Source organism: Microtus oregoni, unplaced genomic scaffold (assembly GCF_018167655.1).
Source record: "Microtus oregoni isolate MIOR12 unplaced genomic scaffold, Mior012 000015F_ref0000493, whole genome shotgun sequence".
NCBI classification, from domain to species: Eukaryota; Metazoa; Chordata; class Mammalia; order Rodentia; family Cricetidae; genus Microtus; species Microtus oregoni.
In genome coordinates this window covers 32,685,089-32,711,756 of record NW_024543074.1, presented here as the reverse complement: position 1 = coordinate 32,711,756, position 26,668 = coordinate 32,685,089, and the positions used below count along the sequence as shown (strand labels likewise).

Sequence of the window (26,668 nt, the reverse complement as noted above, 5' to 3'; positions counted from 1 at the left end):
AAATAAGTTGCCTTTTCCTTTGTAAGATAAATTGTACACATCAACTAAAAGATAAGAGCAAGAAAGTAAATGATCATAAATTCAGTTCTCAAACCACAACACATAATTTGCAAGAGAACCCTTTCATTTTTTGGTCTTCTGGTAAAAGCAAAGTGATCAAATTAATCAAAATGTTGGCTACTAATTGGAAGTCAACATTTTAAATGGCTTAAACTAAATAATAATAATAATCCTCAGTCTTAAACCATAGCAAAACATACCTTATCTAAAAGCTTAATTTAAGAGGCTTCAAAAAAGCTGGGCAGTGGTGGCACATGCCTTAATCCCAGCACTCGGGAGACAGAGACATGCAAATCTTTGTGAGTTCTAGGCCAGCCTAGTCTACTCCAAAGCTACAGAGAAAACTTGTCTTTAAAAGCACCCCCAAAAAGACTTCTGCCACTTTGATTAGCCTAGGAATATAATCTACTTAAGATAGTAAAAACGACAGGAGAAACAAATATAAAATTTCATTTCTAGTTTCATTTAAACTAGTCTGCTACAGCTCTTTGAGATATGGATGCAAACAACACTGCAGTATCCACAGACCAGATTTTGAAAAGTGTTCTTCACACCTATTATGTTAATTATGGCACAGAAGTGACTTTAACTCTTATTCTACTAAAAATGACTTTCTCAGGGAGGCAACAACAATCTGAAAGCGTGTGCATTCACATACACCAGCAACTTCTTCACGCAGTGCACATCAGTGGTGTGATAGTCAGATACTTACTGCTAAAGTGATTTTGCCTAAGATCTCTTCCGGAATAACGTCATCTAACACACTATATACATATTTGTAAAACTTATCGAACGAGGTAGACATGAGCTCCATACAGATCCAACAGTCGCCCTGTAAAACAACAGATGCTCGTCACCACTAAAATTCTAATATTAAGCAGTGGCCTCCTCTAGTTAGGACAGAAACAGAATTAAGAAGACACCTTTCTCTGCTTTTACACTGTACCTCCAACTCATAATCATTTTTAATACATCATTAAGGATCTGGGAAAGATATCCTACCTGAGTTTAAGGATAACTATGTAGATAAAGCCTGTTTTATCCACTGATTGCTTTTTATTAATTTATTCATTTTTTAAAGTATGTTTGTGTGTGTGAGAGAGTGCAGTACCCTTGGAAGCCAAGAGAGAGTGCCAACTCCCCTGGGACTAGGACTACAGACAAGTGAGTGCTGGAAATGGAACCCAGGTTCTCTACAAGAGCAGTCAGTGCTTTTTAATGGCTGAGCCATCTCTTCAGCCTTATTTTTCCCCACTCTTAACTTACACAAAAAACTTTTGTGCTTTGATAAAAATTTCAAATTTTGTCATAACTGAGCCTAAAATTAGAAAAGATATGGAAAACTATCCTTTCTCCTTGACAAGAAAGTTTATCTTGAGAAACTAGCAGAGCTTCTCAAATTAGAAAAACAAAATGAACAGTAAAGACACCTTGTTCAGACCAGAAGCCTTCTTGGTGAGGTGCATCAGCTTGCTCGGGGTTCCTTTTCCCCTGTCTGCCCCACACAGAGTGTACACTGTCTAATACAGTACAACTGCTCATTTATTATGTTTGTCTTCAGAAAATCAATACTGGCAAAAATTAAGACAGTGGAGGAAAACAATTTTATCATAGAGACACAGGAAAAAGTCCCTGCTTTCTTGCAGTCACTGTGATCTGATAACAGTACAAATAGTGTTCTAGTGATAAACAATCCCAAAGTTTCAAATTGTGTGTTTATGTGCATAGGTGAGAACATGCTGTGCTGTTCTACCCCATTCCACCAGTGAAGGGAGTCAGCGTTTTAACCTATGTAACTATTCTTTCTATAGGACCTAGTATATATGTAGCCATGTTTCTATAAAAGCCAGTTATGAGATCAACTGTCACAATATTTCAGTGTTCTGCTTCAGGTATTCCTAGGGTATTCTAATTGTCACACCTTAGTGATTGGTATAATTATGATTATCACTTACTGTGCCATTATTACATTGAATATTTTCACAGGTATATGTGCAAGAAAAAACAATGTAAGAGTTTGGTAATATCAGGTCTCAGGCATCCACAGGATACCTTGGGATGAACCTTCTGCAAGTAGCCATACTGATATTTATAAAATCACCGCCCAAATAGGAGTATATCTTTAATATTCTGTAATCTACAGAAAGAAATAACAAAAACTAGAAAACACTAAACAGCTCAAAAAGAGAATGGTGTACAACACTGAAGACTACTGTGGTCACCAAGGTAGGCAGGGAAGATATGAGAAAGTGCGGGCCCTTAGCAGTTAAGGAACTAGCACCTGTGTCCATCTGAACAGGGTAAGCACTGACCAAAGTAGAAAAGCTACCATCAGAGATAATGCCGAAAACCATCTTCAACAACTTTTATGCTGATGCTAATTTATGGATACAGTTGTACTTTCAGAGACTTTGTACACAGTAACCTCTTATATCTCAAGCCTGTTCTAGATAGAGGAAGTGAATGCCCTTGTGACTGAGCTGAGTAGAAAGCAGCTTCCCTGAGTCTTTTCTTCAGTTAGGCCCCACAGCACAAGCATATCCAGCTCACAAGTGTGAAGAGCATACTGAAGAACACTGAGAGGAGTAACAGGACTAGAACATTTATGTCACTAAATGACTGAGGAACATATTTTTAAAACATATTTGACATAATGAACTTTTCTATTTCCTGTCTTCTCAATGTTACACCTTTCTACAAGGTTCTCACAGGAAAACCAAAACTCTCCACCAAAAACACACACTCAACTTTATTTTAATATAACGACACTTCTCAGTGGATTTACTACAGCTTCCTTTTAGAGGAAACTACAGTGCACTCATACCACCAGTAGCAAGTAAGTAAGTTCAAGGGTAGAAAGATCCCTCCTGTTGAGAGCCTGGGAGGCCTGATATTTTCTGTTTATATAGGCCTGGGTTTTTCCCTTCTCATCTATGAAATGAGACTGTCCACCACCCTCTGTAGACTAGAGTAAAGGTTATGTGAGTTCACACAGCTAAAACATAAAACGCCTTGCATGTGCTAAAAGCTACAGTTACTGTGGATGAGAATGGGGGTCAGAGCAGTCCAACAAAGAGGAACTCGAGAGGAAACATCCTTGCAGTTTCTAAGGTGTACAACAAAGTTCTATCTCTCTTGACACCTCCTTTAGCTAAAAACAGACAAAAGCCTTGAGCCATGCTTGAAGAAGGAAAAGGAAGGAACCGAGAGAAAGAGGAGTGACAGTAACAACACTGTCATATTCAAACCATGCCGGGAACACAAAACAAGAAATTCCTGAATGTGTATTTACAGGGAAACAAAGGTAAAAGATGATGAGATACTGAATTAACAAGATAAGGTTCCTGAAGATAAAATCTAGATAAACTCAACGATATACTCACACAGCAACAATAACCACTTAGAAAATAAAATATTTGTTACAGACATCATTCATAACAAAAATTAAAACAATAAGGCACAAAGGAATGGATCTAATGAGAGAGGAAAAAGACTTACAAAACAACCAACTATAAAATGTTGCCAAAAGACCATAACAATTTAAACAAATGAAGACCCCACTACAGATAAAATGAACTTAATAGGTATCTCTAGAATCATCCATACAACAGCTATGAAATCTGAGCGGCTCAGGGAACCTTCCTTATGATAGAACATGTTCTAATTCACAAAGCAAGTGTTCACAAAACAAACAAGAAAAAAAATCAATTTTAAGGTCTTAGACCTTATCAAATCAGTAGAAAAACACTATAAACTATCAATAACCAGAAAACCCACAAAATGAAACAAACACTCAAGAGACTGAACAATACTCTCCAGAATGAACAACGTACCAATGAAGAAATCAGGAAGGAAACCAGATGCTTTTCATAACTAAATGAAAATGGAAGCGGTCTGCCAGAACTTCAGTATACACCTACTGTTCTTCTAAGAGGAAAATACATAGCTATGAGTAGTTAGTTACACTAAAAGAAAAATAAAAGCAATCACAAATAAGTGGCCTAATACATTCCAAGGTCTTATAAAAACAAAAACATTGATCAATGCATAATGAATGTCAAGGTAAAAAAAATACTAAAAGAATAAAAGAATTATACACAGAAGCAATCAAAGAAAAAGTTGGTTCTGTCTGGTATGGTGGCCACACCATTAACACTAACACTCAGGAAGCCAAGGCAGACAAATCTCTAAGTTTGAGGTCAGCCTGGTCTACAGAGTGAATTTCAGGCCAGCCAGGGCTACATAGACAGAACTTGTCTGAGAGAGACAGTGAGACAAAGGCACTCACACACACACACAAAGGCTGGTTCTCTAATAAACAAAACTGATAGACCCCCCCCGCGTCAATCTAACTAAATAGAGAAAAATTAAAATTTAATCGAGTTGGAAATGAGTATAGTACAACATATGCCAACGATAGAGAATCACTAAGAATTGGTTTGAAAATATGTATGTATGTACATATAGTTGTTTTTGTTTTTTGAGACAGGGTTTCTCTGCGTCATGAACCAGAGAATGAACTGTAAGTCGAATGTGACTATATACTTTCAAAGCTTGTCCCCAGTGCCATACTTCCTCCAGGAAGGCCATAGCTCCTAAAACTCTCCAAACAGTGCCATCAACTGCAATTAGGGACCCAACTGCAACGGGAGACCAAGTGTCAAGTGCCTGAGCCTATGGGGGACATTTCTATTCAAGCCACCTCATATAATAAAATAATACAGCACATTAGTAAAACTCAAAGAGAAAAATCACATGATCATCTCAATAGATTCAGACAAGGCTTTTGACAAAGTGCAATATTCCTTCAGGCTGAAGGTCCTAAAGAAACTGAGATTAGAAGCACATATAGCTTAGCCCAATATAGGGCATAAAGAACAAGTTTATAGTCAAGATTATTGTGAATTAAGAGAACTGAATGCATTACTCTAACATCAGAAAAGAAACAAGGAAGTCCACTCTCATTTGATGCTAAAAGTCTTAGCTAGAGCAAGGAGACTAAGAAAGAAATTTTAAAGGCTACAAATAATAAAGGAAGAAGTCAAACAATCCATTTACAGATGACATAATCCTTTTTTACTACTGTGTAGCCCTGGTTGCCCTAAAACTCAACTTGTAGACCAGACTGGTCTTGAACTCAAAGAGATGGACCAGCCTCTGCCTCCCAAGTGCTGAAATTAAAGCTGTGCACCATCATGCCTGGCTGACATGATCCTATTTTTGAAAGACCCTAAAGACTCCATCAGAAAACTCTAGATTTGATAACCACAGTAAAGTAGCTGTGGTAGTTTTAATGAGAATGGTCCCCATAAACTCAGATATTTGAATACTTGGTCCCTAGTTAGTGGAATTATTTGAGAAGAATTAGGAGGTATGACCTTGTTGGAAAAAGTGTTGTCACTGGGAGTGGGTTTTGAGGTTTCAAAAGCCCATACCATTCCCAGGTGACTCTCTCCAACTCCTGCTTGCTGCCATGCTCCTTACAATGATGGTCATGGACTCTAAACCTCTGAAACTGCGAGCTCAATAAACTCTGTCTTCTTTAAGTTGCCTTGGTCATGGTGTCTCTTCACAGCAATAGAAAAGTAACTAAGACATAAACTGTTTTTTATATCTACTATGAATATAAAACTCAGTAGCCTTTTCATATACCAGCAATGAACTTTCCCAGAAAGGGATTGGAGGACAAAAAGAAAACAAACAAAAACAAAACAAAACCCTCATGCATCAATTTCAAAAAGTAAATAATAAAATACCTAGCACAACCCTAACAAAGAGGATAAAACTGTAAAGCCTGGAAAAAGGAAATTGAAGAATAGACTAGCGGGGCGGTGGTGGCGCACGCCTTTAATCCCAGCACTCGGGAGGCAGAGGCAGGCAGATCTCTGTGAGTTCGAGACCAGCCTGGTCTACAAGAGCTAGTTCCAGGACAGGCTCCAAAACCACAGAGAAACCCTGTCTCGAAAAAAAAACCAAAAACAAAAGCCCCCCCCCCCAAAAAAATGGACAGAATTAATGTTGTGATAATTGGATAGATATGATCCAAAGCAACCTACAGGTTCAGCAAAGTCCCTGTTCTGGCTAGTTTGAAACAAGCTAGAGTCATCAGAGATGAGGGGAGCTTCAATTGAGAAAATGCCTGTATAATATTGGGCTGTAAATCCTATACAATAAAAAAAAAATCCTATACAATAAAGGATCTTCTGGAGGCATTACCATCCCTGACTTCAAATTCTATTACAGAGCTACAGTAATGAAAACAGTGTGGTACTGGCATAAAAACAGAGAAGTCGACCAATGGAATCGTATAGAAGACCCGGATTTTAACCCACAAACCTATGAACACCTCATTTTCGATAAAGGAGCCAAAAGTATACAATGGAAGAAAGAAAGCATCTTTAACAAATGGTGCTGGCACAACTGGATGTCAACCTGTAGAAGAATGAAAATAGACCCATATCTTTCACCATGCACAAAACTCAAGTCCAAATGGATTAAAGACCTCAATATCAGTCCAAACATACTGAACCTGATAGAAGAGAAAGTGGGAAGTACCCTACAACAGATGGGCACAGACATTAAGGGCAACATTGAATAAATGGGACCTACTAAAACTGAGAAGCTTCTGTAAAGCAAAGGACACTGTCACTGAGACACAAAGGCAACCTACTGACTGGGAGAAGATCTTTACCAACCCCGCAACAGACAAAGGTCTGATCTCCAAAATATATAAAGAACTCAAGAAACTAGACTTTAAAATGCTAATTAACCCAATAAAAAAATAGGGCACTGAACAGAGAATTCTCAACAGAAGTTCAAATGGCTAAAAGACACTAAAGGTCATGCTCAACCTCCTTAGCAATCAGGGAAATGCAAATCAAAACAACTTTGAGATATCATCTTACACCTGTCAGAATGGCTAAAATCAAAAACACCAATTATAGCCTTTGCTGGAGAGGCTGTGGAGGAAGGGGTACACTCATCCATTGCTGGTGGGAATGCAATCTTGTGCAACCACTTTGGAAATCAGTGTTTCGGTTTCTCAGGAAATTCGGGATCAACCTACCCCTGGACCCAGCCATACCACTCTTGGGAATATACCCAAAGGATGCCCGATCATATGACAAAAGCATTTGTTCAACTATGTTCATAGCAGTATTATTTCTAATAGCCAGAACCTGGAAACAACCTAGATGTCCTTCAATGGAAGAATGGATGAAGAAAGTGTAGAATATATACACATTAGAGTACTACGCTGCAGTAAAAAACAATGACTTCTCGAATTTTGCATGCAAATGGATGGAAATAGAAAACACTATCCTGAGTGAGGTATCCCAGACCCAAAAAGATGAACATGGGATGTACTCACTCATAATTGGTTTCTAGCCATAAATAAGGGTCACGGAGGCTACAATTGGTGAACCTAAAGAAGCTAAATAAGAAGGTGAACCCAAGGAAAAACATATAGTTATCCTCTTGCCTATGGGAAGTAGACAAAATTGCCGGGGAGGAAAGTGGGATCTTGGGGGTGGGGTGGGTTGGGGGTAAGGGGAGATGGGGAGAGAAAAGTGAGAAGAGGAGGATGGGGGGAACTTGGGGAAACAGGATGATTGGGATAAAGGAAGGCTGGATAGGGGAGCACGGAAGCACAATTCTTAGTTAAGGGAGCCACCTTAGGGCTGGCAAGAGACTTGAACCTAGAGTGGCTCCCAGGAGCCCAAGGCGATGTCCCCAGTTAGTTCCTTGGGCAGCTGAGGATAGGGAACCTGAAACGACCCTATCCTAGAGCAATACTGACGAATATCTTGCATATCACCATAGAACCTTCATCTGGTGATGGATGGAGATAGAGACAGAGACCCACACTGGAGCACTGGACTGAGCTCCCAAGGTCCCAATGAGAAATGGAAATAGGGAGAAGATGAGCAAGGAAGTCAGGACCACAAGGGGCGCACCCACCCACTGAGACAGTGGGGCTGATCTATTGGGAGCTCACCAAGGCTAGCTGGACTATGACTGAAAAAGCAAGGGATAAAACCAGACTCTCTGAACATGGCTAACAATGAGGGCTGATGAGAAGCCAAGGACAATGGCACGGGGTTTTGATCCTACTTCATGTTCTGGATTTGTGGGAGCCTAGCCAGTTCGGATGTTCACCTTCCTAGACATGGACGGAGGGGGGAGGACCTTGGACTTTCCACAGGGCAGGGAACCCTGACTGCTTGTTGGACTGGAGAGGGAGGGGGAGAGGAGTGGGGGGAGGGGGGAAAGAGTGGGAGGAGGGGAAGGGAAATGGGAGGCTGGGAGGAGGGGGAAACTTTTTTTTTCCTTTTCTCAATAAAAAAAAAAAGATTGGGCTGTAGACAAGTCTGCAGGGCATTTTCTTAATTAATGATTAAGGGGCCGACCCAGCCCGTTGTGGGTGAGGCCACCCCTAGGCTGGTAGTCCTGGGTTCTACAAGAAAGCAGGCTGAGCAGGCTATGGGAAGCAAGCCAGTATTAAGCAACACCCCTCATGGCCTCTGCTTTAGTTCCTGCCTCCAAGTTCCTGCCCTCACTGCTTTTGATGATGAACTGTCATATGAAACTGTGAGTGAAATGAACCCTTTCCCTTCCCAAGCTACTTTTTGGTCATGGTGTTGTACCACAGCAATAGTAACCCTAACCAAGTCAGTGCCATCCAAATTTCAATGGGATTCCATATAGGGCTACTAAGAAAAGCAAAACAAAAACAATCAAACAAATGAATACTAAGCAATACTAAAAAGAAGAAACAATGCTGGCAGCATTATAATACCTGATCTAAAACTATACTAACAGAGACACAATGGCAAAAATAATAGTGGTACTGTACAGAGACCAATGGTATACAAGACAGAACCTAGAAATTCAGAAAGCTACAGCCACCACACCTTACACAAATGTGTTAAAAAAAATAAAAATAAAAGGACAAAGGAAGCCTTTTCAACAAATAGTGCTGGTAAACTGGATATTCAATGTAAAAGAAGGAAACTAGGTCCGTATCTTCCACCCTTCACACACACACACACACACACACACACAGACACACACAGACACACACACACACACACACACACACACACTATAAACTAGGATAAAGACCAAGGCCTACAGCTGCTAGAGGAAAATAAGCAGAACATTCAAAGCAGGAAAGACCTTTTTCACAAGGACTCTAGCAGCAGCATATATAAGCAATTCTAACAACTGAAAAATGGGATTATATAAAATTTAAAAATTTCTAAATCAAAGAAAACTATGAACAGATCAAAGCAGCTACCTGTAGAATATGGATTAATATCTAGAATCTATAAAGAACTACAAGTTAGGGGCTGGAGAGACAGCTTCGGGGTCGAGAGCATTGGCTGTTCTTTCAGAGGACTGGGGTCAGTTCCCACCCACAATGCAGTTTATAGCTGTCTGTAACTCCAGTTCCAGGGGATCTGATACCTTCATGCACATAAAATAAAAGTTAAATAAATTATTTTAAAAAACAACAAGTTAAACACAACAAAATAAATCTGATCATCTAATCAATAATTAATCTAAAATAGAGAATTTTCAAAGAAAGAAATACAAATGGCCAAGAAACATTTGAAAATAGGTTTTCAAAAGGCTTAGACATCAAGAAAATACAAAAATAAAATGCTTTGAGATTGCATTATACTTCATCAAAATGGCTCTCATGAAGAAAAGAAATGCTGATGGAGGTGTAGGAAGAGAGCAACCCTTATAAGCTGCTGGTAGGAGGGTAAGCTTAGAGCACCATGGAAATCAGTATAGAGGCCTCTCATAAACACTAAGAGTAGAACTACCGCATGATCCAGTCATATGACTCTTATGCATACATCTGAAGATCTAAAGCGGCCACCAGAGATGCTAGCACAGTCACATCTACTGTTGCACATTCACAACAAAGTACAGAACCAGCCTGACGTCTACCAACAGATGACCAGATGATGAATAGACTTTTAAAATATGGTACAAAATCACAATGGAATTTTATTCTTTTGTAAAGAATGAAGTTATATCCTTTGTAGGAAAATGGATGAAACAGTAAATATATGAAGCAAAATGAGCCAGATTCAAAAAGACAAAAACTACATATTTTCTGCTACATGCAAAATACATAATATACACACGTGCACACACATACACATAAAGACAAACATGGATACATACATTCATACACACATACACACAGATGACATGAAAGCAGAAAAGGAACTGAGAGTGGAGGAAGAGGTCTGAAGGAGGGGATAGAAAGAACACAAAGGTGTACTCAAACACTGACGAGAGCAGAAAATGGAAGGTGCTCAGCAAGAGGGAGTGTAGTGGCTTGAAAGAAAATGACCCCCAAAGGGAATGGCACTCTTAGGAGGTGTGGCCTTACTAGAGGACGTGTGTCACTGTGAGGGCAGGCTTTGAGGTCTCTTTTGCTCAAGATTCCCTCAGTGTGACAGTCAATCAACATTTTCTAACCTTCTGGTCAAGATGTAGTCAGCACCACATCTGCCTGCATGACAACATACTCCCCATTATGATGATAATGGACTGAACCCCTGATTCTGTAAGCTATCACCTCAATTAAATGTTTTCTTTGTAAGAGTTGCTGTGGTCATCGTGCCTCTTTACAGAAAAAACAAACAAACAAAAACAAGAAACACCTAAGACAGGAAGAAAGGAAAACGGGGAAGGGTAGTTGGGTGAGGCAAATAAGAACAAAGTATAATGAAATACACACATAAAGGGAGCTAGAGAAAGGAAAGGGAAGAGGAAAAGTGATATGTATATTTTAATTAAAAATCTACTTTTAAAAATGTCACCATGAGACCCATTTCATTACTAACGAAAAAACATAAACCTAATGATTCTTAAAAATCTGCATTGAGGGGCTGGAGAGATGGCTCAGAGGTTAAGAGCACTGGCTGCTCTTCCAGAGGTTCTGAGTTCGATTCCCAGCAACCACATGATGGCTCACAGCCATCTGTAATGAGATCTGGTGCCCTCTTCTGGCCTGCAGACATATATACAGACAGAACACTGTATACATAATAGATAGATAGATAGATAGATAGATCGATCTAAAAAACTGCACTGAAGCACTGACACACATTTATGTCACATTCTTAGTAGAAAATATTTGGGGTTCAGAAGCAGCAACCACAAATAAACAGAACTATTCACATCTGTATAGATGATAATAATCCTTTAATGTAAGAAGCTGTGAGTCCAAATTTCACTGGAATTCTTCCCTAGAACTAGTAAGAGAAGCATAACAAAAACAAGCAAATAAGTAGCCACTATTCACATCTGTATAGATGATAATAATCCTTTAATATAAGGAGCTGTGAGTCCAAATTTCACTGGAATTCTTCCCTAGAACTAGTAAGAGAAGCATAACAAAAACAAGCAAATGAGTAGCCAAAGCAACCCTAGGCAAAAAGCCCACAGGTTAACTTAAATGGCTCTGTACTTTAATAATGATAGACAACCTCCTTATTAATGGGTCACTTTGCTGAAGATTAGAATTTAATCTAGCCATTTTCTTATTCATCCAAATTAGATATGCATTTATCAGCTAAAACCCAAAGAGTTTACCCGTACCTCTCTGAAGAGTGCACCATAGAACTGAACAATGTATGGGCAATCACTACTCCGCATTACTACATCCAAATCCATGAGAAGTTGTTTTTGTTCTTTTTCATCCACAGTTGATCGTATTCTCTGGAAAAGAATGATAACAGATGTCATACAAACAGAACATTTTTAGAAACTTTAGTTAAACCTTTACCATAGCACTGGAAATTACCAAACTTCACAATATGAACCAGACAGGAAAATTACCAATTCTTTTACTTTATAATTGTTAAGTATCATCACAGAACATTTAACAAAAAGCACTCAGGAATTCTTTTAAGGGCACAGGACTCTGGATCACACATTCACTGATGATGGTGGGGGTTACACAACAATCAATGCTCTTAGGCTCTGAGAATTACACCCACATGCAAATACAAAGTAAATCATAGAGTATAGAAGTTTTCATATGAATAATTACAGGCAGTTTCACAACATATATTTTTAACCATCATCTCAGAACAGTATAGGCTCTAGCATCCAATGCAACAACAGCCTTAACTACCTAGCAGCTTCATTCACTAGACTGTGATGGAAAACAGTCTGGGACAGAAAAAGTGAGGACCAGTATGGGGAACATACAGAGGAGAATCTAAGCCTTTCAAATCCTGACTGAGGTCTTCCTTAATGAACTTCCTCTACATTTCAAACAGGAAGCTCTCCCTGGCTTTCCATTGGTGGTTTGGCATGCAGGTCAGCAGAAATCTGTGGGAAAACACTAAAATGGAGAAACAAAGGGCTCCTTTTGCCTGATCCTAAGCTGAAAAGACAGTCCTCTGTACACTGCAGACCTGGGGCAGAGTCCTAACCAAACTGTACAAGTCTGCACATTTCTAAGATTGTCAGAAAACATCTATACTCCACCTCCCAATCCGAACACTATAAAATACATAGGCTTCAGATGAACATTTCTACTGCACTAGTAAGATAGAAGAGAAAGTTCAGAAAATAAGACATTAATAATGGAAGAACAGTTTAACATTAAAGCATGCAAAGACCTTTTAGTCTCATAAAAAAGTTCACAATGTCACACTGTGTCACTACACAACACAAAGCACATACTTACAAGGTAAGTTAGTATCAAAAAATACACAAGGTAGCATTTTGTCCTCCAAGACTTCAAGGTATCTGTCCTCAATGTTCTTGCAAGGGGTGAAGGCAGTCAATTAAATTCTTGAGCCCATTTTACAGAAGAGAAGCCAGAGGCAGAGATACAAGAGAGTATTCCATGTGACACGAGAACAAGCAGTTAAAGAACAGAAGTGGGTTCTCTCTCAGTTTTATGTTTTGACACTACACCAGGCATCCATCCCATATACTCCAAATAGATTCTAAAAAAATGTATTTAATTAAAACGCATACCTTGCTAGCTACAGTGTTTCATACAAAAGGAAACGTCTTGACTTTGATTTAGAAGATTACATTGAATATCACTGTCATAGAATAAAGATAAAAGAATGAAAGACAGAAAAAACAACTAGCCCTGCAAGAACAGTTTCCTTCTTTCACTCTTATTTTCTCATTTCCATAGTTTGAGAATAACTTTACTTCTAAATCAACATTAACATCTTGCTGCAAAAGGATACCTGTTAAAAGTTTAAGTAAGCAGACATGTGATTTGTGCTTGCTCAAAACACAAACATGGCAAAGATAATTTTAATTAATAATCAGTAATTATTTGAATTATCATTTATTTTTATTTTAACAATACAATTTGAATGTGTGGTTGTAAAAACAGTCAATGTGATTTTTTAAAAGAATTTTTATTATTTCCACATATCAGAATTTAAAACAAAGAGTTTATAATTTAAATTAAAGAGAGAGAAAAAAATAAAAAACCTCACACTACCCTTTGGTTAAGATTTCTATGAATTCTCACTATTTAGGTTTTTTCTTAATTATTACTTTTTATCTTTTCTGCATATGTATATTAGTAAATATAACTATACTAACACACGATTAGAAAAGATGATTTTAAATTGTTTTCCTAGGTTTTCTAAGTTTACATTTTTACAAAGTTTATGTCTAAAAAAAATAACATTACAGTGAAAACCACAACAGTTCACACCCATGTCTGACTTCTGTAAGCAGATTTCCAAAAACTTGGCCGTAGCTAAAGAAAAAAAGTGTGCTACTCCACAGTGCAGAAAAGACCAGCTGAACGTTATAACAGCACTGGCAGCACTGTTACTAACTAGACTGTGGGGACAGTCCCTGGGCAGCTCTAGGTTTGGCAGGAGAATTTGCTTATCTGCAACACTGTATGCAGTTCACTTCTGCACATAAAGGAACACCACCACTGATGGCTTCTTGTCCACCACAACACTGGAACTCTGCACTATACTCACACCTCCTTACATTCATACTCTGTTCAAGAAGCACTGTGGGTAGAGGTGGACAGCCAGCTGCTGGGATTCTACCTGAATGGTTTTAGACTGAGAAAACACAGCTCAACAACTACAGAAAAGTTCCAAGACTGAGTTTTAACATTTATCTCAGTGAACACTGTAAAGTTTTAGTTTGTAAAAACTAAACCAATTCAAGAGGTCTAACAGTTCTCCCAAAGGAAAATTAACTAAAAGTATATACCTATATTAACAGTACATTCAAGTTGATGACTCCAATTCAGGACCTTGATAAAGAACTCAAGTTATACAATATCTTCAGATAATGAGTAGTATAGAGCTAGTAGTAACACAGTCACTACCAGGACACTTTCTTACGGGAAATCAAAGCAGTGGCATGGGAAAGGTTTCCACCATTTGCAACAAGTGAGGCCAATGTGGGCTAACACCAAGGGAGCAGAACCCCGAAAAGCTGAACATGTCAGTAAGAACAACCTCCCCTTTCCTTCCCAGGCTGTCCTTAATTCCAGCCACAGGAACACAGAAATGCAAAAATGAAACACACTCACCACGCTCAGAGGTGTTTAGAAACATGGTTAAGCTCACCATGCTTAGAAACCAGGGAACTCATGCACTGGTTTCTAAGAAATGTTCACTTATTTACATCTTAAATTTAAGCTGAGTAGGAGTGATATTATCTTGGGCAGCACAAGCCTTTATCTTTTTCTTCTTTCTTTTTTCTTACTCAAAAGAGTAGATGAAATATTCATAAGAAACCATGAAACACTTTAAAAAGTCATCTCATGATTAAAGAAATTTCAATTACAATCAAATATAGGGAAAGGCTACAAAATCATACTTTTCTTTATTATGGTCATTCTGAGCTTTTTACTGGTCACTAATTTATTAACAGTGTTTAGTGAGCATGTGCCTCTGAGAAAACAGCTGTCATTCTTGAAAAGTAATTCACATCTCTTTCTAATACAAAAGTATCTTTGGCCTATTCCTATTTTTACTTTATTTAAATGTAACATAGTTTAAATAAACATCTAAAATAGTAATGGGAAATTGTAACATTCATATACAAAGTTTTTTTTTCAGTGAAGAAATTATATTCTCCAAGCAGCAAAATATTTTAGTTGTCCAAATTTGTATTCAAGATCATTTAAGTAACTGGTAAGACTTTAAAAGCAGATAAACATCAATAAAATAAGTCAGTAGGTATGATCAGAAATGCCAAATGGCTCCACTATCATCACAGAGGGAAAATACAAGCTAAATGTGTTGCTCTCTAGCTTTTGGAATAGTGCTATCTTTTATGGCTCTTTAAATAAAAATAAACACAAAAGATCTTCATTCTCCTAAAATCACTACAACAGAATGTACCACCAGCAAGAGATGTGAATTCAGATAAGAAATACAAAAAGGAGATGTCCTACACACTGCTATAGCCCCATCACTCCAAACAACCTTCTTCTGGGCCACATAAAATTGTAAGAATTTTTATTTTCTGTCTTCCACTGACTCATATCCCTGCTGAACAAGTTCATCCTTAGAGTCTCTATATGGATAACACATTTAAATTCCCAAGACCTCTCAGAGCACCATAACTAACAAGGACAACCAGATGGCAGTATCATCCAAAACAAACAGGGAAGGTGAGGTGTGGGGAGGAGTATGAAACGCAGATCAAAGATATATGTGTTTTCATGTTCAAAAGTAATAAACTTTATCTACTGAGTATTGCAAGGGTATTTTCAGTTACTAAATCCAGAAGAAAGGATGTGAAGTTTAGCTGTAAGCTCATGGAAGTCTTTTAAATCAATCTATAAAATTTTAGTTTTATTTTTATCAAATTAACAAATTAATATTAGTATTTCCCATTTTTCTCATTGAGAACACCAGGGCCTGATACTTTTTACATATTCTGGCTGTGCACTGAGAACTTGGAAGAATATGTCATATCCCACCATAGGAAGAACACAGAGTTAATAAAGGTGCTTCTTCTTCTTCACTGAACACATCATGTGTATTCAAACAGCATGATACTGACCAGCACTAAGGTTTGTAAGGTCTAAAGATCATGTCATCACTCCTGTACCTATGACATTAAAAGAGACATTGGTCCAAATATAAAGAACAGGCAGGGGTAAGATCTTAAGACAGTAAGCAGTGTTAGGAAATATACCAAATGATAGTTCAGATGTTCCCAAGGGGAGTAACATACTATGCCTAGTTTTCTTCAAATAGCTATATATGCTGGGATATAATTCAGTTATCACAATTCAGGTAAGTCAGTTTCAAAAACTAGATTCAAGAACACACAATGGGTGGTTAAAATTCACCTATAAACAAGCATATCCGAACTAACTTTCTCCAACTCTCAAGTTTCCTTTAAACTGGTACTCTGAAGGTTTTCAAACTTCTTCCCTCCTGGTCCCAAGACCTTCCCTCTTACTTTATTTGCTTGTTTGTTTGCTTTATGGTAAATACTGAACCCAGGACTTTAGACATGCTAAAATATATTCTACCACGTGACTATTTTCTAAGCCTCTTCTAACCCCTAATGATCTATCTATCTTATTTACTGAATTTCATGTCAAACTTTAACAAGAAAGAACCCACACTATAAAAACCACTAACTTGGAACTACAACAAAGAAAGATAGATGTAATTCAAAACCCAGTCTGACTGGAGGCAGCTTCTATGTCATATCTGGAAGTCCCCACTCTTAGGCAGCCACAATTTGTACTGTGTCTATACACAGTATACCACACTTCTAAGCAAAACTAGAAAGGTAATGGTTCAGTCAATCATAGCTTTTTTAATTTAATCACATGATCTGACTAATAAAAAGATCACAAGATAATAAAAATCATTCTTGAGTCAAACAACACAGCCATGAATTCTGCATTCCATCCAGATTTACATAATCAAATGTCACTATGATCTTTCAATTGTCTAATGAAGCATTCTATGGTATCAAAAGGTAACTTTCCCATTGAAGTCACCTCTATCATAATCACATTAGGACTTTCAGAACAATATGCAAGACATAAATATAAATACTAAAATGAACACTCTCCTCCAGTGATTACTGGCCATCAATATCCACCAAGACCATTCAGTGATGGAATTTTTAAGAAGTGTTGGCGCAGTCCCCGGTGTGGTGGAGAAACAAGCCAAACTGTACTTTCACCATCCCTGTCTTCCCATATGTTGAAGCATCCCCCCCTGGAGGGAAGAAGTAGGTTCACAACACTTCAGGAACTTGGGATAAACTTAACAACTCAGGAAGCTCCTGAAGCTCACAAGATTCCTAAGTCATCCCCTCCTACACACTTCCACCCTAGGGTTATACAAGCCATAACAACTGCCAGAGAGGAGGCTCCTGCTGGCTCTGCCACCTACAAGTTGTGCAGGGAACTAAAGAAATGCAGCTTTCATGACTCATCGCCCACTCTGGGTTGGGGCTCTCAGTGGTATGGATGCCTGAGTCACCAATGCTGCTGTAAGTAATTCCTCAACTATGTTCCTGTGAGCAGCCCTAATGAACTCAGTGGTTCACTAAGCTACACTTGGATGGAGCTATTTCTCTGGTCTGCTGTTGGTGTCCTACCTGGGGTAAATAACTGTTCACTTCTCCCCAGGAAAAGTCATGCAACTCTAGTCAGTAGCCAGATGTGGCTGATGGAAAAGCAAGGGCCACCCAGAGCCTGTTAGAACTAAGGTAAAGCGCAGAACCTCAAGTTGGATCAGTAGATGACTCATAGAAAATGAGTGGACTAAGCCAGGCGGTGATGGCACATGCCTTCAACCCCAGCATTCGGGAGGCAGAGGTAGGCGAATTTCTGTGAGTTCGAGGCCAGCCTGGTCTACAAGAGCTAGTTCCAGGACAGCTAGGGCTGTAACACAGTCTTTAAAAACAGCGGGGGGGAAGTGCAATAGAATGCCAAATGGGTGGTACTTCTCATTCACAGTGCTGTACCCAACATTGTTTTTTAATTTATATTTTATATTATTACACTTGCAGGAGGCGGGGGGGGGGCACAACATGTATGTACAAAAGTCAGAAGACAACTGGTGAGAGTTGGCTCTCTCCTTCCCCTGTGTTTGTCCCAGAGACTGAACTAAGGCTATGAAGTTGGCAACAAGGGCCTTTACTGCTGAGGCATCTCACCCACCCAAAATGCCCTCCTAAGGAAAGATACAAGTGATGAGATTTTTTAATGCTGTACTAGACCTTGGATAATCTTCCTTTCTTTTTAAATATTCTTAGCCATCCAAGAAACTGGTACTAGCTTGGAATAGACAGTAGGCTTTCAGGGATCCTGTCTACCCTCTGTAAAATGGCTCACTTATATAATGCTAACCCTTGAGTACCTTAAAAGCATCTAGAAGAGTAGTTAAGGAGTTTAAATGAAAGAACCTTGCTGAGTGGAAAATGGCTCTCTTAGGAGCCATAAGGTTGTTGGCTGAAAATTCAGTACCAGGAGTTGTGCTTCCTTTTGTCAGTTATTGGCCAGGGAGACCCTAAGCCCCACAAACCATAAAATCTATTGTCATTGCTACTGGTTACATGTCAGAACTAAAGTAGAATCCCATGCTGACAGTACCAGAAGTTTTGACTCAGACATGGAGAAATCAGACTAAGACAATGATGGGAAGTCCCTTCCCGGTTGGCAGACTTCTGTGGTATAGGAAAGGCACTGTGTAGGTTGCTAGGGGCTATCACTGACAGTGTTGCTCAGTTATGGGTCTTGTGAGCTATACCATGCCACGTAAGATGTGTTAACTGGAGTAATATGCATTCCACAACTGACTAGATTTAAGGCCTTTTACAGCAGAGGGACCTTGTATCTGCTACAATATTCTAAGGCAAAAGCCCATGGCTAGGGATATGATAGGCCCCAGTGTGGGGGAAACAAAACAAACTGCCTTCTTTTTCACTTTTTTATTATTTTTTTAAAAAGGAAAGCAAACCATGTTTTTTTCATTTTCCACACCAATCCCAATTTCCACTCCCTCCCCTCCTCCCAAGCCCTCTACCTACATCCTCACCTCACCCCCATCCACTCCTTAGAGAGGGTAAGACACATTGCTTTGGGGAAAATCCAAGGCCCTCCCTACTATACCTAGGCTGAACAAGGTATCCATCTAAAGAGAATAGGTTCCAAAAAAGACAGTACAAGCAGTAGGAATAAATCCTGGTGCCATTGCCAGTGGCCCTGCAGTCTGCCCCAGCCACACAACTGTCAACCACATTCAGAGGCACTAGTTTGGACCTATGCTGTTTTCTTCCCTGTCCGGCTGGAGTTGGTGAGCTCCCATTAGCTCAGGTAAACTGTTTCAGTGGATGTCCCCATCATGGTCTGGGTCTCTTTGCTCATATTCTTACTCCTCCCACTCTTCATCTGGAGCTCAGTCCAACGCTCCAATGCAGGTTTCTGCCTTTGTTTTCATCAGTTGCTGGAAGAAGGTTCTATGGTGGTATTTAAGATATTTATCAGTCTGACTACAAGGCAAGGCCAATTCGGGCACCCTCTCCTCTACTGCTTAGGGTATTAGCTAGGATCAAGCTAGGGGATTCTTGGGAATTTCTCTAGTGCCAGGTTTCTTGCTAGCCCCATAATAGCTCCCTCAATCAAAATATCTCTTTCCTTCCTCTCATCTGTCCTTCCTCCATTTCAACTATCCTGTTCCCTCAAGTTCTCCTCCCCCTCCCCTTCTCCCTTGTCTTCCCCTTCCACTTCCCTACTTCCCCCACCCCTCCAAGTGCCTTTTTAATGTTTGTAATCACAGGTTACTGCTTGTTGTCAGCCTAAGTGACTCATGAAGATAAACTTCTTTCTTGCAACGGGCAGTGTTTGGTACAGATTCATAGCCAGTCAAGCTTATGACAGTAGATGACTGTCGCTGTAATACAGTAGCCCAGTGTTCAGTGGTAGATGAAAGAAAACAATCAGATATATCCATTACCCCTTCCATGTCTCAGAGAACTTGGGGCAGGTAGGAGGAAGCACAAACATTGAGCTGGAGGAAGAGACAGAATCACTCACAGCTCTTTCATTCAAACTGGGAGAAAGGAGGGAAGTTAAGACTCAGAAAACAAATAAAATGCAAAAGGTCCTGGAAACTCTTGGAACTTGGAAGACTCACATAGCCTTGAGGAATAGAAAAACAGTAACAACTGCTCTCCACAGCAGGCTGACTGCCTCAAAGATAGACAGAGAACACCAAGGATGCAGCTTTCCTAAGAGCTAGGGTGGGGCTTTTCTCTCCTACTAAGTCCTAAGTCCTCCTACTCCTCTAATCAATTTCTCACCTTCTATGTCCCTCTAAGCAATTCCAACAAATACACTATCTCACTAAGCTAGGCTTGGGTAGGATCCTTTCTTTGGTCTGTCATTGGTGCCCAACTTCGGGTAAATGTTTGTTTACATCTCCCTGGAAAGATTACACAATACCACACCTGTACAGTCTTCACCAAGGGCAGACATACCTAACCCACAGATGGTCGGGAAGGGCTGAGCTGTAGGGCTACTGATACTGTCAGAGAAACCTTGTCCTTCCCACTAAACACCTAAGTTCTAGAGTTCAACAACACTGAAGCAAAAATCCAAATAAGTGGCAAGTCCTGGATTAAAAACAGTTGAATAAAACAGAAAAAGCAAAGGAGCAGAGTTGAGGGTAGAAAAGAATGAGACAAATTAGGCAAATCATCAACAAAAAGAAAATGTCTGAAGCCTTAACATTCACACTATAACACCATTTGCAGTGTGGTACAAAATCCAACCTAAACAACTGGCCTGTTTTCCTGTTTGGGGTAGCAAGTTCCCCAAACAGAGGGCTGCAACATCATCATAATACCCATATCCTAGACAAGCAGGACTTACTGTGGGAAGACCTGGGTGGATGATTCACGGCCGTCTTCCTTCTCATAGTTAGCAATCAGTGCTGGTCACCATACACATGTGTCAGGCCATGAGTCTGAGTTACTGTATAACATTTCGTTGGTCCTTTCTCATCTCCTCCCACATCCCAGGAGCTGCCTTGTTTTTGACTCTGATTTACCTATAGCCTGATGCTGCTAGGTGTTTCTTCCACATCTGAATTTTTCTAACCCTAACTAAGAAATCTAATCCTAATAATTTCTTCATAGACTGGGTTCAAACCTTAAAATTTACCCACTACAATCAACCCTTGTGGACAGCAATGCAGAGAACCTTCTCTAGTTAGAGGACAGTAATATCTTGTTTCACTTCATGATTACCCCACCATCAAGAAAAATGGGTCAGTACCCTCAAAATTCACTGCTGTGCTGTTCACAATAGCCACAAATGAAAACACTTGCATATCACCAGCTAAGAAGTAGATAGTAAGAATGCAGTGTGTTCACACTGTGGGATACTATTCATCCCATTCATTACATACAAAAGAATGCAATCCTGGTCATACAGAAATTGTTGGAGCTGAAGGCCAGCCAGTTGTGCAGGCACCCTGCACAGTTTCATTTGTGGGGCCTAAAAAAAGTTTCTCTCAGAAGCTGAGAACACAGTAGTGGATACTGGAGCAGTGGGGGACAAGAGAGAGCTAAGAGTAAAGGTTAATCGATAGTTATTACTACAGTTGGAACTTTTAATATGCTATTTTATTGCATAGAAATTAACATCTTAATAGAAAAGGTGCTGTATATTTCAAGAAACTAGTTTGCATCCACCATTTAAAAAATGATAAATTTAAGGTAACTGGTATTTTTAAATGAATTTAAGCACTGTGTATGTGTGTACTTGTGTGTTGTGACATTTCCTCATGACTTTTTGTTTTTATAGATCTACTCTAGAATTTTTTAATTTTAAAATGTTAATGGGACATTAAATAAATGTTATTTATAGAGAGTACTCATCAAAGTCAAGAGTTGACAGCTGCCCTCCCTTTATAGCACTTCAGGAGACCTTACTGCCAACAATGACTTCTCCCTAGACAGCTATGGCCCAATCATCATAGCATGGGTTGACAAACAAATGGTATTAGTCACACTCAAAATTGAGCAACAGCTCTTTGTCCAGTGTACAATTAAAGCTTTGAGTTTAAAACTGTCCACATCTGTCTGCTAACACATCAGGAAGTGTCTAGAGACACATTTTACATGTTCCTTGTTGACTCTAATTTATTTCACCTTAGTCAATTTTCATATTAGGTCTTTGAGATAATTATTTTAGGTAACTAAGAAGACACCCTTCAGCCATTTCTTATACACAGCAAAATCAATCTGGGAAAAGGCATTCTCAAAAGGAAAAATAAGGAATTGTGACATAAAAAGAAATTCCAGTTCACTTTTGTAATGCTATTCCAAGTAAATTCTAAAGATGATTTATAGGGTAGACTTAATTTTAGTGAAGTAATCTTTCTCCATAGTATCAAAATACATATTCAAATGCTAGCACTGAGCTTCTTCAGGAAATGTTCCTCAGTTAACCACAATAAAAAGTTACTCACTGTGTGGCTCATCTCTCTTGAAATATAACACACCAAATCTAACTCATTCTTAACCACTCATCACTTCTATGTAATTATGTTGTCAGGGTGGTCTGTGTGCCTACATGATGACATGTGACAAAAGACTCTGTTTTCCCAAAGAAATCAACAATAAATATGTTTAAAATTCTATAGCAGGCAATGGGTTTTTGATCCTACTGCACGTACTGGCTTTGTGGGAGCCTAGGCAGTTTGGATGCTCACCTTACTAGACCTGGATGGAGGTGGGTGGTCCTTGGACTTCCCACAGGGCAAGGAACCCTGATAGCTCTTTGGGCTGACGAGGGAGGGGGACTTGATTGGGGGAGGGGGAGGGAAATGGGAGGCGGTGGCGGGGAAGAGACAGAAATCTTTATTAAATAAATAAACGGAAAAAAAAATTCTATAGCAGGTGACATCTACCATTCATCAACTGGTATCAAATTAACATACATTGATCTTATTCTTCCAGTATTAATGATGTCATGGAATCCAATGATACTTGCTCATCTATATCAAGTTATGCCTTACTGCTATCCTCTCATGTACCAAACTGCCGTGTGTGCTCAATTACTTAAGAGAATAAACAGAGACAGTTCAGCTAGGAAGGGTACATTTGACAGCAACAAGTGTAGGTTCCTTAAGTGCTCTGAGCACCTCATAGGAGTTGGAGTTCATATTAGCACTCCAATGGAGTCCTCAAACCAGTCACTGGTATTATATAGTATCTATTACATATATATTATGATATTGAACAATAATACAATATTTTCACCCTTAAAACTTGAGTAACTATTATACAGTCCCAAATATGATCAAATTAATCACCAAGAAATGTCAAAATAAGTGCTTTCTTTTCCTTTAAAGTCTTTTACTCATTTTAAAGTTTATCCACATTACTAAAGAACATATGGTGTTGATCACCACTGATGAAGTACATTCAGCTCCAAAAAAAAAAAGTCAGTGGGGGCTGGAGAGATGGCTCAGTGGTTAAGAGCACTGCCTGCTCTTCCAGAGGCCCTGAGTTCAATTCCCAGAAACCACATGGTGACTCACAGCCATCTATAGTGAGACCTGGCGCCCCCTTCTGGCCTGCGGGCACACATGGAAGGAATGTTGTACACATAATAAATAAATAAATCTTAAAAAAAAAAGTCAGTAATAATATTTAAAAGTACTTTGCCTCATACTTAAGAGGCAAGTTTAGAACTTGAGCTATCCATGAAACTTTTCCTTAAGACCCCATCTTTTTCCTTAAGAAGCTGGATGCTACATGCAGACAGTACAAGAACGTAAGGACAACAGAGTATTCATCAGAAGCATCTAAATCAAATGACTTTCTTCCTCCTTATACTGCAGGAACAAAAGATAAGGATACAGAAACCATTCTAAGAACATTTTGTTTTGATGCATACTCTAGAGCAGAGGTCCCAGTCTGTGCATTTTTAGATCTTTGAGACATGGAAAATTTCATGAATGTACACACTTCTTCCTACCAAAAGCAACTTTCTCTCCATGCTGTAAAAAATAAGGTCAAAAATAAGAAACTGGAGAGAAACATAAAATGTTTCCTCAACACTAATCTAACATTATCCTAATACGACCCAGCAGTGAGGAAACACTGAGCACTGGAGGCAAACACCATCAAATAAGACGTTGCCGCAACAGTCCTGATGGCATTGAAGTATTGTGAGACAGAACCACTGCCCAGTGTTATCTTTTTCAAGCCACTGTGACAGATCCAAAATAGAGATTAACAAGATTAAGTAAGACTACCTGCAAAGCCACTCTCAACTGTTATAAACTGAGATGTTATTTGTTCTTATAGCTATTTTAAGTTTAGTGAGAGTATGGCCACATCTTGTTTTTTCTTTTAAAAATGCCCCCGAATTGCTGATGTGCCTTGAATATCTTAAACAGAACACAATACTTTTTAAACACTTGAACAGACAAAGTACAGTTATGCAAATCCATTAAGAGTGACAAACACTACCACTTCATCACAGGTACACAGAGGCCTGCTGGGTATGGCTAATAGACCAAATCTTCACTTCTGGCCCTTTTTTTTTGAGGGGGGGGAGGTAAATGAACAAATTAAATGGCACAATACAATAAGGACAGAATGTGACAGTATCATCACAAGGTATGCATTTATATACAACTTTTAAACCAGGGAACAGGGCAGTACTGAGTAGAGATGGAATAAACCAACAGAAGCCGAGCCGGTCAGGACCGAGTAAGGTTGAGGTTAGTGGCAACAGCATGTGTGTGGTTTCCAGGAAACCTTCAGTATGACTGCTGTTAGCCCTAGCCCCGCACCTTGCCCAGCCCAGTGTGCTGCTTCTTCCTCCAGCTCCCGCCTGGCCTGGCTCAGAGCAGCACTGCCCTGCTCCCAGGGGTGTGGTGGCCCAGCCTGAACTCACCTTGGCAGTGAAGGGGCCAGAAGTTTAAAACCTGTTAATGCATTATGGCAAAAGTGCAATGAACATGCACATTTCACACACTCACATTCCAGAGCAAGAAAACACACAACCAGTAAGACAACCTCTACACAAAACACTCTCGGTGAAAGCAGAGACAGAATCTTTAACACCCATTATTACCACAAAGGTAAGAATAGAGCAGTGGTGTTGGTTCCCCACAAAATTTCAGCTAATGGATTAAAGTACCAAAAGTAATCATGGCATCACCTACTTTAACTGCCATTATCTGCCCACTTGGTTTGTGGACCATTTTGTTGACAGAACCATAAGCTCCTCGTCCAATTTCTCCAAGGTCTTTCAAGTCCTCTGCAGTGAAATCCCAGTGTTGTTCAGGGGAGATCTTCAGTTTTCCTGATGACTCAATGCTGTGTGTTCTCAGTCTCTCTCTGTTAAAATATTGGGAAGCAATTTTTCCACATTTTAAATAGGTTTTAACTTTTTTTTTTTTTTAACTAGCACTGAGTATGGTGTGGGAACGTTCATCAGCTCATAAGGACACCAGCATAACCTCCAGTTCTGGAGCTGTTTGCATCATCTTGCTTTATACTCACTGAATTTTGGTAAAATACATTTAGGTATCCCCAAGGCACAGCTTCAAAGACATTCATACAATCCAATCTCCTTTTGCTGATGAAACTAACACTATCTACCAGTTATTCAATAGTAGGCCCTTTTTGAGCCTATAAAACTGCCTTACCAAGCTGAGTCCCAGCATTGAGAATTCATTTCTACAAAATGCTTACCCTATCATATCCTCTAGTTGGTAAAGCGGTTTCCAAAATTTGCTGTACCAGTTCTAAACTCCAAAGGCCAGGAAGTGCCTATAGCAGTTAAAGAATGTATGGAATAAGTTGGAAGCAGCATTTCCAAGTATTCCCAGTAGTTTTAGCAACATGTGGGAATGCGTACTTTAATATACTACCCTGTTATTGTTTACACCATGTTGAAGTGGGAAAGAGATAAAGTGCCAGCTTAAAACTAAAAGGAAGCCTGTACTGTCTTATTCAAACCTTCTAACCTCTGTTCAATAACAGGAATAATGGGATGGAAAGAGAGTTGGTTACTAGAAAAGGCAGAGGTCGGTCACAGTGCATTAAATACCATAACCAAATCCCAACACAGAAACCAGTTTTCTTTCTCCTCTCCATCTCCCCGCATATGAGAACAAGCTGTATCAACCTAGAAAGTGCAATATATACAAACAGACCACTGAATATCAACTAACTAGTTTTCAATTTCATACTAAAGTACCAGAATCTGTTTCAAAGCCGAGCCTTGTGATATGAACAAGGAAGGTTACAGACTTGGTTATCTATTTTGTTCTTGCAAAAACTCTGGAATGCTTCCTGCATTTTGTAGAAATTATTTCCTGTGGCTAGTTCTAAGGGCCTCAAAAATTTTAGAATGCTAAAAATCTCTTTTCCCAAATAACCATAGTGACTGTTGTTGATAATGACCAGATTCAAAGGTATAGTTAAAAGCTTTGTATATTTTATCTAAATAACTTAGGGAAGCTCCAAATAAGAGAGTCTAACACTGCGAGATTGAGTCCTGAGTCAGTGGCTTCCACTCACTCAACTGCTTTCATTTGCACCCCTGCCTTTG

General features: G+C 39.2%; 1 protein-coding gene across 7 annotated transcripts in view; it reads right to left on the bottom strand.

Annotated features, from left to right (window-relative positions):
• Map2k4 (mitogen-activated protein kinase kinase 4) overlaps positions 1 to 26,668 on the bottom strand; it is a 98,788-nt gene that overhangs the window by 17,309 nt on the left and 54,811 nt on the right. For all 7 annotated transcript variants that reach the window (XM_041664458.1, XM_041664460.1, XM_041664464.1 and 4 more), the window contains 3 exons: positions 25,275 to 25,449; positions 11,686 to 11,805; positions 773 to 892 (listed from right to left, as the gene is read on the bottom strand). In XM_041664458.1, the coding sequence (XP_041520392.1) occupies positions 773 to 892; positions 11,686 to 11,805; positions 25,275 to 25,449 (415 nt within the window). The remainder of the gene's footprint in view (positions 1 to 772; positions 893 to 11,685; positions 11,806 to 25,274; positions 25,450 to 26,668) is intronic.